This window comes from Rhinolophus hipposideros, assembly GCF_964194185.1.
Source record: "Rhinolophus hipposideros genome assembly, chromosome: 20".
NCBI classification, from domain to species: Eukaryota; Metazoa; Chordata; class Mammalia; order Chiroptera; family Rhinolophidae; genus Rhinolophus; species Rhinolophus hipposideros.
The window spans coordinates 32,674,565-32,687,333 of NC_138066.1; the positions used below are offsets into that span (position 1 = coordinate 32,674,565).

Genomic DNA, 12,769 nt, shown 5'->3' on the forward strand with positions numbered 1-12,769 from the left:
GTGTCCCCTTCCCAGTGCTCATATCCAATCATTAAAATAGACTTTAAAAAAATATAAAATCTGCCTGAGAATGATGGGAATCAGGGACGGTACAGCGGTCGCCCCGATCCCGTGGGGCACTCAGTACCACCCATGTGCACCTGGACATGACGTGGGACCTACATGGTTAGGGGGGCGTGAATGGGTGGGTGGGTCTTGGTGGGGAAGCCCCAGCAGGGTGGGGGAAATTTCAGTTGAGCCAATTTTTCCAGATGGTGATCTGGAATAGAACAGTCACAAGGGCACTCCTTTTAAACGTGGATTACTATATACTTTAATCATCTTTCTCCCCATTTCTGGCCCCATTATTTCTTGCTGTTCCTACTGGCTGGTTAGGGAGGGATTGGAATTAAACCACAGATGCTGATGTGTCTTCTCCCTCTGCGTCAATAACGTTAAGCTAAGCAATGCACTGGTTCCCACTTTTTCTGGTAGCGGTCAAGATAAAACAACTAGTGTGAATATCGGGAGAGGCTATGTCAGGGCATGAGAATGGAGGTATTTTAATCAATAAACCAAGCAGGAGAAGGCTGAAAGATTTTCGGGTCAAGAAGCAAACCATCCTTTGAGGCTGATTAAAACACCCCTCTGCATGTTTTTAAAAACCTGAAGGAAATTTTATTTCTCTTCCCACTGGGGTCTGGCCCACCCTCTGTCAAGTGGGACCTGAAGAACTTACTTAAACAATCCACGTTTAAAAGCACCCTGAGCTAGAATTTCCATGGTGACACCCTGAGGGGTGGGCAGCGATGGGCCAATTGGTTGGGTGTTTGGGGCAGAGAGATCAGGGTTCCTCACCGGAACGTCTTTCTCAAGCAAGTGGGCAAACCTGATCTACATCCCAGCCCAAGCGTCCCTGATTCCCACTCATTCTCAGGCCTTTTGGGGAGAACACGCTCTCGATTTCAGCCCGTCGTCCTTGAGTCAACGTGATGGGAAGTGGCTGGTCACTTCCTCCGTGCCTGGGCCTGGTTACTCTGTCCCTTTTGGTGCAGCTGTTTAACTTGGGCCAGGATGTCTCGGATCTTCCGCTGAGCCATCTGCAGAAAGAACAGGCGAGAAGGAGGGCATGAGGACCTCCAAAAGGCAAGGAAGGAGACAGCCTCGCACGAGAGCGGCCATCAGGATCCAAATACCAGCAACAAACAGGACACGCGGCACTTCGAAGAAGATGAGGAAGACTGACAGTTAGCATGACCTTAAGAATCTCTGCTTCCGAGGGGACACTGAGCAGCCACAGGATAATACAGCCAAGGTGGGGGTGGGGGAGGGAGGAGAAACAGTTGTATAAACTCACACCGAATTTAAAACTTGACCAACTTTAAAACTTGACAAAGTTGACACACATTACTGACCCCAAATGGAAACCTCGAGTTTCCAGCAGTATGTGTTGTTCAGAGGGTCATCAACTTAGGAGACCTCAGTCACCAATCGTAACGCCACTGCCCATGTAGCTACATCCCCAGGAAAGGGGATAAAATGCCCGGAGATTGATTAATGAAAAAGCACTGAAATAAGCTCCACTGTGAAAATGGGCAAAATATCAAAGGATCCATACATATCTTGACTCTTTTCCTTCTTAAAAATGTATTCCCTGAAGAACAAAGTTTTAAGGGACATCAACCGCACATTGCAATTCTCTTGGCAGAAATGTCCCGGAACATCTCCTTTCCATGAACAAGAAAGGGTGATGGATAATGACAATTTCGTGTCTTACCCAGTGCAAAGAATGATTAGGGAAGAACTAAGGTTAGACAACAGGAAAGACCGTTAATATACATGGGGTGCCAAAAAAAAAATGTATATACATTTTAAGAAAGGGAAACTGTATTAAAATTGTAATACTCAATATATACTGATAACAAAAGATGAATACAAGTCACGTTTGACTTCTGCAATTACAAGAGGTGCTCAGAGTGGTTACCATCAGCATCCAGACACTTCTGATTACGGCGAACTAGTGCTTGAGCAGCGCTGACGGAAGTGTCCACTTGTATACATTTTTTGGCACCCCCAAATGTGTGACACATGGTGTATAATAGTTATTGCATGTAACATAAACTATATATGAAAGTTGTCAAATCACTTTCCCTAGGGAATCTTAAGAGGGAATAAAGCATGTATACATCATAGCCCTACATCTGGAAAAAAATGAGCCAAACCAGGGGCAGACAGAGTCCATGGGACGTGTCAAGGTCACACTGGTCACCCTCTGGAGTCTAGCGTCTCGGATTCCTGGGTTCCTGCCACCCTCCTGTAATGGGGGAGTACCATATGTACCTGGCTGGCATAGAAATGCCCGATGATCTTGACGATGACCTGGTCGTTCTCATCAGGGGTCTGATCTCTTGGCACCACCACCTCAGCTGCTGTCAAATTCTGCAACTCATTCACCTGGGGGTAGGGTGGGCAGAGAGGAGCTCAGGGTGCCATCAAGAAAGCACGAGTAAGACTGGAGGGAGGGGCAAGAGGCTGGTGACTAGAAGGTAGGAACTGTACGCGTCAGGCGTTAAGCTTGGGGAGCAGAATCAAATAACTTTCAATGCGACCCTCACAGCTCACCGTTTTACCACCTTTGCCAATGACCCGTCCAGCTGCTGACGCTGGCACCCGGATATGAGTCTCCAGCTTTACTTCCTCCTTGGGACCAAAGAAGTTCTCCTCCTTGAGTTTTCCGTAAATTCTTCCCTGAGCCTGAGAAGAGGTCATGATTGATCAGCAGGCCATACAGAGATGACAAAACACCCAGTGCAGTCCCCGAGCTCCACCCAATCCTCTTCCGGCCCAAAGGCACACCCAACCATTTAGGCCAGGTCAATGGCACTGACCTGTCAGTGTCCCTTCTGTTTATCTGTAATACTGGAGAACCTGCAGAGAGTAACTGAATATATACTAACTCACAGGCTATAAACCAGACCTCTAGTATCTGGGGTGATTGCATTCATATGGACAAGACAGTGGCCAGCAATTCACGGTCCTCAGTGAGTGGCAACGCAGGGTCGCAGGCACGCAGAGGGCAGGCTGCCACGCTACAAAACCTGGAGAGCTGTCCCATTCTCCATCCGTCAGGCTAAGTTAACCATCAGCTTTGGCTGTCTGACCAGAAGTTTGAGAACCCAGGGATGTAGTAGGGACATAAAGGAGAGAGGGAATTTGGCATCAAAGGCCTTCTTTAGTAACTAAGCCAGAGCACACACAAGGAGCCTTCAGACTTCCTATTTCCCATAGGCCTTGGTGACTTTCAAGAATTAGTGAGGGAAGTAAAAGTTGACAGAAATGAAGTTTGATGCCAGTCTGAAAGCAGCCTTCAACGCGGTATCCTGCAGGGAAGCTTTTTAATAATGTGACACGGATTTAAGTCTTCCTCCCCACGTTGCCATTGATTCCAATGTGCCCAGTTTGGAAAAATAAAGATCAGAACCTTGAATTGGGCCTCTGGGGGTCCAGTGATGATGACCATACGAACTTTGGAGTCAGGAGTTTCTGGAGGAGCAATCTGCAAAGCAAACAGCTTTGGGTCAAAGAGGCGCCCTCTATCTCCACTGCTGCAGGCCCTCCATCCCACGGGACATCCACTACCCACTTGAGGACTGGGGGTAAGAACCAAGACCCTGAACCCTAAGGTCACTGCCCCTGCACCAAGACTGTTTTGAGGGCATGAATGGGTTTGCTTCAGGGGCGTTATCTAAGTAGGGCCTCCCCACTCTGATCCCCTCTAATCTCCCAGGGAGGTTTCAGTGGAATCTTGCCCAGGGGAGGGGCAAAGATGAGAACCAATGCGGGGAGGACAGTGACCACACTGCCCCAGAGAACAATCACTGCTTTTGACTAAAACATTAAGACCACTGAGAGAAATAAATTTAGACTTGTGAAATTTAACGCCTTTGTTTCCCTGTAACAGATTATGCCTCCTCTCTCCATGGGACCCTGGCCAGGGAAGGTAAAAAGACAGTTAACATTTACTGAGCAACCACTGTGCACCACGGACTGACCAAGACAGGGGCTTCCACTGCATCATTTCCTGGTGTTATCATGATTCCTGTACTGTTCAGGAAACTGAGGCTCGGGTCACACAGCCTGGGGATGGGGATTCGAACCCTCATCCATCTGTGGTGAAACCTAAGCTCTCGTTCTAGGTTATAATACCACCTCCTTCCCAGCCTGAAAAATCCAGAAGCACAGAAGGCATTCTGCAGAGGACGCAGCAAGGTCAAAAGCAAATCGGCCTGCGATTCCACAGAGAAAAGGCCTCAGGCCCAACACTAGCTGGATGGGGGTGCCTGGTAACAATGGGAGAGTGTGACGGAAGCGGAGTCTTCTCCCATCGCAGGGCCTGGAAGGACACAGAGCATTTTACCTTGATGGAGGCGCTGGCGAAGCGGGAGAGCTGTTTGATATGCTGCCCCTTCTTGCCAATGATGGCGCCCACTGCCTGGGCAGGAATGAACACCTGTACCATCTCCTGCTCCGGAGCCTGCTGCCAAGACAGGACATGTTATTACCATGGGCCAAAGGGCACAGCCCGGAAGCCCCTGCACGCCCATCATGCATCCTCAGGGAGGAAGGGGTGCAGGCACCCAGTGGTCAACCTGGGCAAGGTGCTCTTTAGCTCCCCCTATGCCCAGCAGGGCTAAAGAAGCCAAGCAAGAGAAAGAGGAGGGAAGAGGAAGTGTGCCCCCAGCATCCCTGGCAGAATCCACGAGTACCCTCCTTGGGACAGACATTCTGAAGTGTCAGCAGTGGCTGGGAACAACGAAGGAGAAGCACCCCCAGACCTCCCTTCTCTCCCTGCAAATTCCCAAGCATCTGGCTCCCACAAGGAGTAGGACCCTTTAAGGGAGGCCATGAATAGGCCCAGGTGTCCCCTGTAATAAGACCTTGCACCTACCATAAAGGAGCTGTAGGGAGCAGCTCCGGTGACGCTGCTGGGAGGTGGCGGGACTGCACTGGATGAGGCTGGGAAAAGACCTACAGCAGCCAAGTTCAGGCCGGGGATGAGATGAGACTGCAGCTGGGGGAGGAAGGTGAGGAGGAAGAAGTCAGCTCAATCTGACGGGCCTACTGGTCCTTTGTGTGTGGCCCTGGCTAAACCAAGAGGGCGAGTACGCCCAGAGAGACTGGGCCAAAAACAGGAGAATGACTTGCCATTACACATACACCTGCCTGCCCTTTTGGTTTTCACTCACACTCACATATATACTTACGGTGTGGAGTTGAGTGATGTGGTGTTCTCATTGGACCAAGAACTAACTAGTAACTACAACCAGAAGAGCCAATCAGTTTTATTCCATCAGAACTCCATTCTCTGGTTTATTCCAGGCTGAGACAGATGGTAAACTCATAGCCCTGTATTGTAACATGTCTACGTGAGAGGAGTGGCGGAGACAGATATCCTTTTGACTTCTAGAACTCAGCTTTTTTGGTCACATACCCTAAACCATCACTCCCTGTTGAAAAATCACATGAAAATTATGGACGCTCTCCCCACTAAAGTATACACAAACACATTTTACAAATAAGTAGAGGAGGCTCACAGACATTGAAGCCCAAGATTGAAACTCCCACCCCGGGAATTAAATGAAGAACCCCTATTAATCAAATTAAAAGCCTTTTTCTGATGAATTGAGGTCCAAAAGCAAATAAATGCTTCAAGGCCACACAGCACACGGCATGCCTGCCCCCGTGGAAGACCCGCTCTTCTGTGGTTCAGGCAGATGCCTGACACTCACACTCATGGCAGCCACGTCATTCTCATAGGCTTCCCGAACTTTCTTCATGATCTCCTGCTCAGCTCTGCAGCAGTTCTCAATGGCCCCCTTCACAGTGATGGTCCTTTCCGGGTTATAGAGAGTGAGGTCCTGCAGCCTGGGGGAAAGCAGAGAGCAGTGTCACTCTCCCACGCACAGGACAGGCTCAGGCCCCGGCCAGGGACGAGTCGCAGCTCCACCATTTCTGTGAGCTGTTTAATTTTTGCCAGATAGCTCTCCGTCTCTGGCCTACGCTTTGTAACCAGAGCAAGGGGAGGTCCAGAGGGATGAGAATACCCAACTGAAACGCCTCTACTTGTGAGGAATCCAAACACAGACAGGTCGTCATTGCGGGTAAAGCAAGGAGGCTTATTTTCCTCATGGTTCAACACCATGCCTTCCTTGCGCCGTTTTGGAACAGAGCAGCTCCTTTGCCCACCAGCGAGTCTCATGAAATGAAGACACACGGCACTCACAGGAGCTAATCTACCCCCTTAATTTCGGTTCTTCCCAGACAGGCAGACCGCCATATAGAGCATATGCTGTCCTCAGATGAGGACCTAGGCCCGCCCCCTTCTTGCAGCATGACAGACAAGCTTGAAACCTGGAATCCCTGGCTCCAAGCTGCAGGCTGTCTCCTCGAGACGGTGAGGTGGGATGGGGAGGGCAGAGGACTGAGGGGGCACCCAAACCACAGCCCCCCAGCCTGCATGGCAGTGGTGATGGGAGAGCTCCAGCCCTTATAGGAATTAATGTGCTTTTACCACTTCTTTGATTATTTTTCTTCGATAGGCAAAAACAGCATCCAACATCAGGGGCAAGTATTAAGGCTCAATAATGAAACACAGCCGATCCTGGGCCCCCAGGCATCCCACTCATAAGGAAATGTGACAGCGCCTTACGAGGAGATGGTGATTTTTGTCTCTGTGTCCTGCTCCACTTTCTTCAGGTTGCGCCCCTCCTTGCCAATGAGACGCCCCACGAAGTTATTATGGGCCAGGATCTTCAGGGGGACCTCGTCAGCCCTTAGGGAGACAGGAGAAGAAATGAGGGCAAGAGCTCCTTAAATGGTGGGTCACATGGGCTTGGCCATCACATCACCCCAGTGGGGGCTTTCAGAAGCCACAGGACAAAATTACATGAAGATTACAAAAACAAGCAGATTGTTGGTCGCTTAGGGATAGAGAAAGGGGCACAAGGACCCTGAGAGTGACGACTATATTCATTATCTTAGTTGTGATGGGGGTTTTACAGGTATGTACATATTCAATCTCATGGAATTGTATACTTGAAAATAGCCCCACTATAGAATTCTATGCAGCTATAAAAATAATGCAGTGGGTCAGTATGTGCTGATGCATGAAAGTGAAAAAAGCAAACTACAGAACATGTTCATTACGATCCTATTTATGCTGAAACGTGCACATATACACGTTGTGTACATACACACGTGTGCACATGCAGGCTAGAGAGGACACAGAATTTCAAGGATATACAAGGTATTACTAGTGGAAAAGAGGATTTCATGTCTCAGTTTCTATCCTTTGGTACAATTTCTGACCGTCTCCTCTATCTCTGTACTCTTGTTAATAAAGTGTGTTGGAGTCAGGGAAGGGGCAGTCCCCACATTCCGAGAAAAGCTGAAGCCTTACGTTTTGGTGTCCTTTGCCTCCTTATGCATAATCTCCAAGATCATTTTACAGGCGGAGGAGCAGCCCTCGGGGGTGGAGTGCACACTGATGGCCTTCTCTGCAGCCCCTGCGTTCTCTTTCCTGTGCACGTCTATCCTGAGGACCAGGGACAAGGATGGTCAGGTAGCTGTCTCCCGGGAGACTGGGTCTTCTTCAGGCTTCCCCCACCTCTCCTCACCCAAAAGCACAGGACAAGGCCGATTAGGATCAGAATTGGGGAGCGCAGAGAAAGGGCAAGGGACACATGAGCCTGTTGTTCCGGATCCTGTCTTTTTTTTTTTTTAATTTATTGGGGTGACAATTGTTAGTGAAATTACATAGATTTCAGGTGTACAATTCTGTATTACATCATCTATAAATCCCATTGTGTGTTCACCACCCAGAGTCAGTTCTCCTTCCATCACCATATATTTGATCCGAATCCTGTCTTAATCAGGAATTGGTGGTTGGAAGGGTGGCCTCTACCATGGGAATGCAGGGTTGGGTATCAACAGTCCACAACTTTAAAGCTGCATTTCCCCTTGAATTCTAGATTTGCCCCTTAAGGCAGCAGTAAAGGGAAGGCATGCTGTCCCAAATTAAAAGTAAATAATAAAGGATTTATTATGCATAGTATATAATGTGACATTACATAAGGATGTAATGTTCTTTTTCAGAGTACACCGATCAGCCATCTAGATTAGAAGAGGGGTGGTTAGATTAGGAGATGGGACAGAATTATGACCTATGACTGAGGGCCCCGACTTTGGCCAGGCTGACCAGCCTTACTGACACCAGTAGGTGGTACTAAAATCAGAGCACTGAAGAGTGACTGACTCACTAAGACTAGGTTCCCTTGACGAGACTTTCTACAGGAAATTATAGACCCCTTCTAGCTAACAGTGCGAGGCCCAGCCACTGCCACCAAATGGCACCCCCAGGTAGGGAGGGCATTCTACCTCCCTACCTGCCACCCCTACCCAGGAGGCAGGGACTGGAAGTGGTGACCACTGAGTGAGAAGAAAACATTTCCTAAGCGGTAAATGTTAATGCCCCTCAGTGTGCTTCCACGAGGCACCTGCCCATCCCCAGATACCAACCAGTTTCCTGGCACCCATCTCCATTCCCCAGCAGCCAAGACTCACTTGGACTGGGTCTGTTTTGTAATATTGCGGATGGTGGCACCCTCCTTGCCAATGATGGCACCCACATACTGGGTGGGCACCAGGAGCCGCAGGGGAATGTCCACTTGCTGCTGCTTGGCTGGGGCCCCCGCTGCCACAGGTGAGCCCTGGCGGGGCTGAGCCCTAGAGCCAAAGCCGCCTCGGCGCCCGTTCTCAGGGCCCTGTGCTATCTGGTCATCAGGAATGTAGGAGACCTTCAAGGCATGGTTCTCCAGCTGGTGGCCGTTCAGCTTCATGATGGCTCTGGGGACAGAGAGAGATTCTACTGTCACTCTGCTTCATGCCAATCACACCAAACGCCCTCACGTACAAAGCACCATACAGGGTTACAAGCAGCACGGCCCACCTGCCCACCACTACCACCTCCACCTTAGAGAACCTTCCAGTCTAAATGGCAATAAGACAGCAAAGGAAATGTCAATAAGTTATTTCCACTGAAATTTGGAATCATCTTGTCAACTTTAGCCAAAACTACCTATTAAGTCTGGCACCTTCCATGTTTAAGGAAACTCCGTGGAAAAGAAGCTGAGTTAGAGATAGAATGGCTTGTTTACCACTAGGAAGCAGGAGTTTAAATACATCCGGGACGCCTGCAACACGCGATCAAGCCCCATCCATTCCCAAACCCGTCGCTGGTTAGAAATGTAAACAAGGCAACAACAAGTAGTGGGGAGCGAGCAAGTGTTGCCTTGATCTTTACAGCCACGCAAAAGACTACAGATTGGCCACAAGGGGCAGTAGGAGCCTCCAGAAAATTCTAAGCCCAGGAGACAACTGAAAGAAAATGGCATTTGAAAAAGTGGGGGCATTTTACAATGTACCCTAAGTTGGAGGATACAAAAGGGATAGAGGAAGCAAGAAAGCCATCAACAGCAACATGTGGCAAAAAGCCTGTACCAGTGTCGACATAGATATAAACGAATAAACGTGTCATGTGTACGGTTTGTCAGTACCAGTGGGTGAGAAGTGTTAACTGCTCAACCAAAGGGATAAGGAGCTAGAAAGTGTGGGTATGATGGGACTGCAAGTACCCTAACAAGCACAACTGACCTCCCCGGGATCAGTGCAGTAAAATGTCTGCCCCCACATAACATCAACGAATCCTTTTTAAAAATATTGCAGTTCCTCCTCGTTATCACTAGATGGTGCCATGAACACAGCAAAGGACCCTGAAGTTCTCTCAGAAGCCAACCTCTTCTCCTGCAGAGGATTTCCCACCTTCCAGGGCAGTTCTCTGGGTCCCTCCCTTCGATGCATTTGCTATCAATCCCTGAACCACCAATATCATAACCTACGTGGGGACTCATGCCTATCTGGAACTCATCCCTGTCCGGAAGCAGTAACACCCCTCAAAGACCTTCCCAGCCCCCCTTTCCAACCCACTCACTGCCTGGTCTGTTCCCGGTTGGAATAGGTGACATTCACCACTGCCGTCTCACTCTCGGTGTTCACTGGGGAGCAAAAACAGGCCATGGTTAGAGCAGTGAATTCCGGAGGTGCCACTGATGAATCCAGTGTGTCAGTTTATCCTTCCATATTGTGAGGTCAAGAAGGCATGTAGACCACCACTTGGGGCTTGAAAATACTTGACTGACAAGGCAAAACAGTCCCCCCGCTTCAGTTGCCTTTCACCAGAACGCCTAGAAAATCCAAATTCACCTTCTTGCATTTCCTTTCTATGTCTTTCTTTGATTTCCCCACCCAGCCTCTAAGAGAGCTGAGTATACAAAAGGATGTATACAGTCATCCTAACAGCAACAGTTACGCAGCAGGTCAGACGACCAGCCGGCATGTGCACAACAGCCCGATACATTTACCCTCGGAAAGCTAAACTAGTTAAAAATCAACACACACTGAGATTAGCAATTTATAGAAGTAAACATCCCAAGAAACGGTCTGGTCTCTAAGGATATGGCTGGAGAGACTTGGGGAACACTCAACTCCATTTTAGAGGCCTAAGTATCCTCAAGGATGCATTAATCAAATGTACATGTATTACGACCTAGCTAAATGGGTTGACAGGAGTGGCTGTGTGGAGCCTAGAGGGGGGAAAAGGTATACGTCTGCATCTTTTCCTGGGTAAAGGATTTTCTGACTTGAGTATCTTGACCAAGCATCTTGACCATGGAAGTGCACATTCAGGGCATAATAAATTCATGACACTAGCCATTAATCCCATCACACTCCTCATAAGCAACCTTTTGGTTACTATATACGCTTTCCTACAAGGAGGAGACTGGATTGGACATTAGAATCCCAGGCGATCTGGGCACATACTTCTCATTTTAAATTAATAAAGTGAACCTTCTGTCCTATGCATCACGTTCTGTGATTCTGGGTCCCCTGGGCTTGCTTAACCCTGGGGTGGAGAACATGGACAAAAATCAGGCCTCTGCCCCTGAGGCACTCGGCCACAAAACCTCAAGCAGACCACTCAACCCTTCTGGCCTTCATCAGCCGAGCTCTACCAACTCAGTGGTGAGGAAGATTCTGCAAGAATAATCTTCTCGTTAAATAGAAATACAGTAGTTAATAAAACCACTGCCTTCGTGGAGCTTACATCCTAGTAGGGGAAGACAAAAATAAGCATAATAAATAGCCAATTCTAAAGAATATTAGAAGGGACTTTGCTCAGAAAGTTACACTTGAACAAACTTGAAGACTCTGCTGTCCAACAAAATGAAATGTTTCCTGCTCGCTCCAGGTACTGGGAATCCCCTCCAGATACGGTGCGTTATAGCTCCCTGGTGAGCCCTGGATACTTAACTAGTGTGGGCTCCTGCTAGGCCTCCCACTAAGGCTCAGCACATGTGTTCCCAAGCCACAGCTCAATCTTGCTCTCTGTTAGTCATTAGTCTAAGCTGTGAACAGGATTGGGCAATGGTTACCAGTGCGCCCGGTTGTGTCCTGTCATTTATGATAAAAGGCCAGCTTTAGGATTAGAGCCGGAGAGAACCTGTTTGATTGACTCAGCACTTTACCTTCGTGCAGGCAAATATTTTAATTGTTTATAAGGATTTATATAATTTGTCCGTTACACAAAGAATTTGGAGATGAATATTTAAATCTTGACTAGGTGATTGTGCACGTTTCTCAAAGATCCACAAACTCATACTGTATCTTGTCTGCCCTAATGAAGTTCTATCTTATGTCCAGCCTAAATCACTCCATTTCATTTTACCTCATTTCCAATTAAATTAATTTGTAATCTTACACCATGGAGAAACCTCAAAAATCATAGCAAACTTATGATCTAGAATTCTTTTGTATTATTTCTCCCGCTGTGGGCCCACTCTTGAAAGATTTTGCCTGCCCATCAATGTGTACTCAAGTAAGAAATCCTCTGCTTTGTTCCCCCAAAGACGTGTAGCTATCAGAGCTTCTGACAAAAAGAGAGAGGAGGGCGGGGTGGAGAGAGAACCAGTTGATTATTCCAGCCAAAAACAAAGAATTGAGATGCTTTTAAAATAAAAGGGCTGTAGACTTACTCGAGCTGAATGCACAATTTCCATTCTTAAACTATGTCTAAAATCTTAGGACCTCTACCTTGGTTGACCCCTAGGAGCCTGTGGACCCCATGTCGAGAATGAGTGACTTTGAGTCTCTTCATTAAACAAGAGAAACCTATTCCAAGACAAGCAGCAGAGCCAAAGCTGGGAACTAGTCCAGTGTTTCTCCCTGCATACCACACTGTCTTCTTTTGGGGTGCTCATGGAAAATGAGGCAGAACAAGACCACCACCACCCCCGGCCAAGTCCTCCATCACTACTCCACCACTCTGCCCACTCTTACCTTGCTCACAGTTCTCTACTGTTCCATACTGAGCAAGCAGGCTGTCCAGGACCTAGGAGCATGGAGAAGGCAGGAAGGCTACTCTGAGCATCCCAGAAACTATCACAAGGCCAACCACTGCACACCCCTCATCCCAAAGCACTGCTGCACAGGCAGAGCCTTAGGTGGGGATTGAGCATTATTACCTGTTCTGTTTGCCCTTTCTGGGATAGTAATGCTGGTGGTGATCGATGGAGTTATCTTTGCAGAAATGTACTTGAGCTCCAAAAGGTATTTAAGGGCCTTTTTGGAAGCAGACTTGGGCCATCTGGATCCCTAAAATCAACTTCTGCCATCA

The 12,769-nt window shown here is 48.2% G+C and overlaps 1 protein-coding gene across 4 annotated transcripts in view; it reads right to left on the reverse strand.

Moving 5' to 3' along the window:
* Nucleotides 1-986: 986 nt before the first annotated feature.
* The window catches only part of IGF2BP1 (insulin like growth factor 2 mRNA binding protein 1), a gene marked incomplete at both ends in the record, with an annotated part of 34,085 nt that continues 22,302 nt past the window's right edge, over nucleotides 987-12,769 (reverse strand). The window contains 12 exons of one of the 4 annotated variants that reach the window (XM_081028285.1): nucleotides 987-1,079; nucleotides 2,320-2,433; nucleotides 2,602-2,733; nucleotides 3,461-3,535; nucleotides 4,397-4,513; nucleotides 4,928-5,050; nucleotides 5,769-5,904; nucleotides 6,689-6,811; nucleotides 7,439-7,573; nucleotides 8,602-8,883; nucleotides 10,028-10,091; nucleotides 12,433-12,484. In XM_081028285.1, the coding sequence (XP_080884411.1) occupies nucleotides 987-1,079; nucleotides 2,320-2,433; nucleotides 2,602-2,733; nucleotides 3,461-3,535; nucleotides 4,397-4,513; nucleotides 4,928-5,050; nucleotides 5,769-5,904; nucleotides 6,689-6,811; nucleotides 7,439-7,573; nucleotides 8,602-8,883; nucleotides 10,028-10,091; nucleotides 12,433-12,484 (1,446 nt within the window). Of the gene's footprint in view, nucleotides 1,080-2,319; nucleotides 2,434-2,601; nucleotides 2,734-3,460; nucleotides 3,536-4,396; nucleotides 4,517-4,927; nucleotides 5,051-5,768; nucleotides 5,905-6,688; nucleotides 6,812-7,438; nucleotides 7,574-8,601; nucleotides 8,884-10,027; nucleotides 10,092-12,432; nucleotides 12,485-12,769 lie in introns of all 4 variants that reach the window. The other 3 variants (XM_081028284.1, XM_081028286.1, XM_081028287.1) reach the window with 3 other exon arrangements.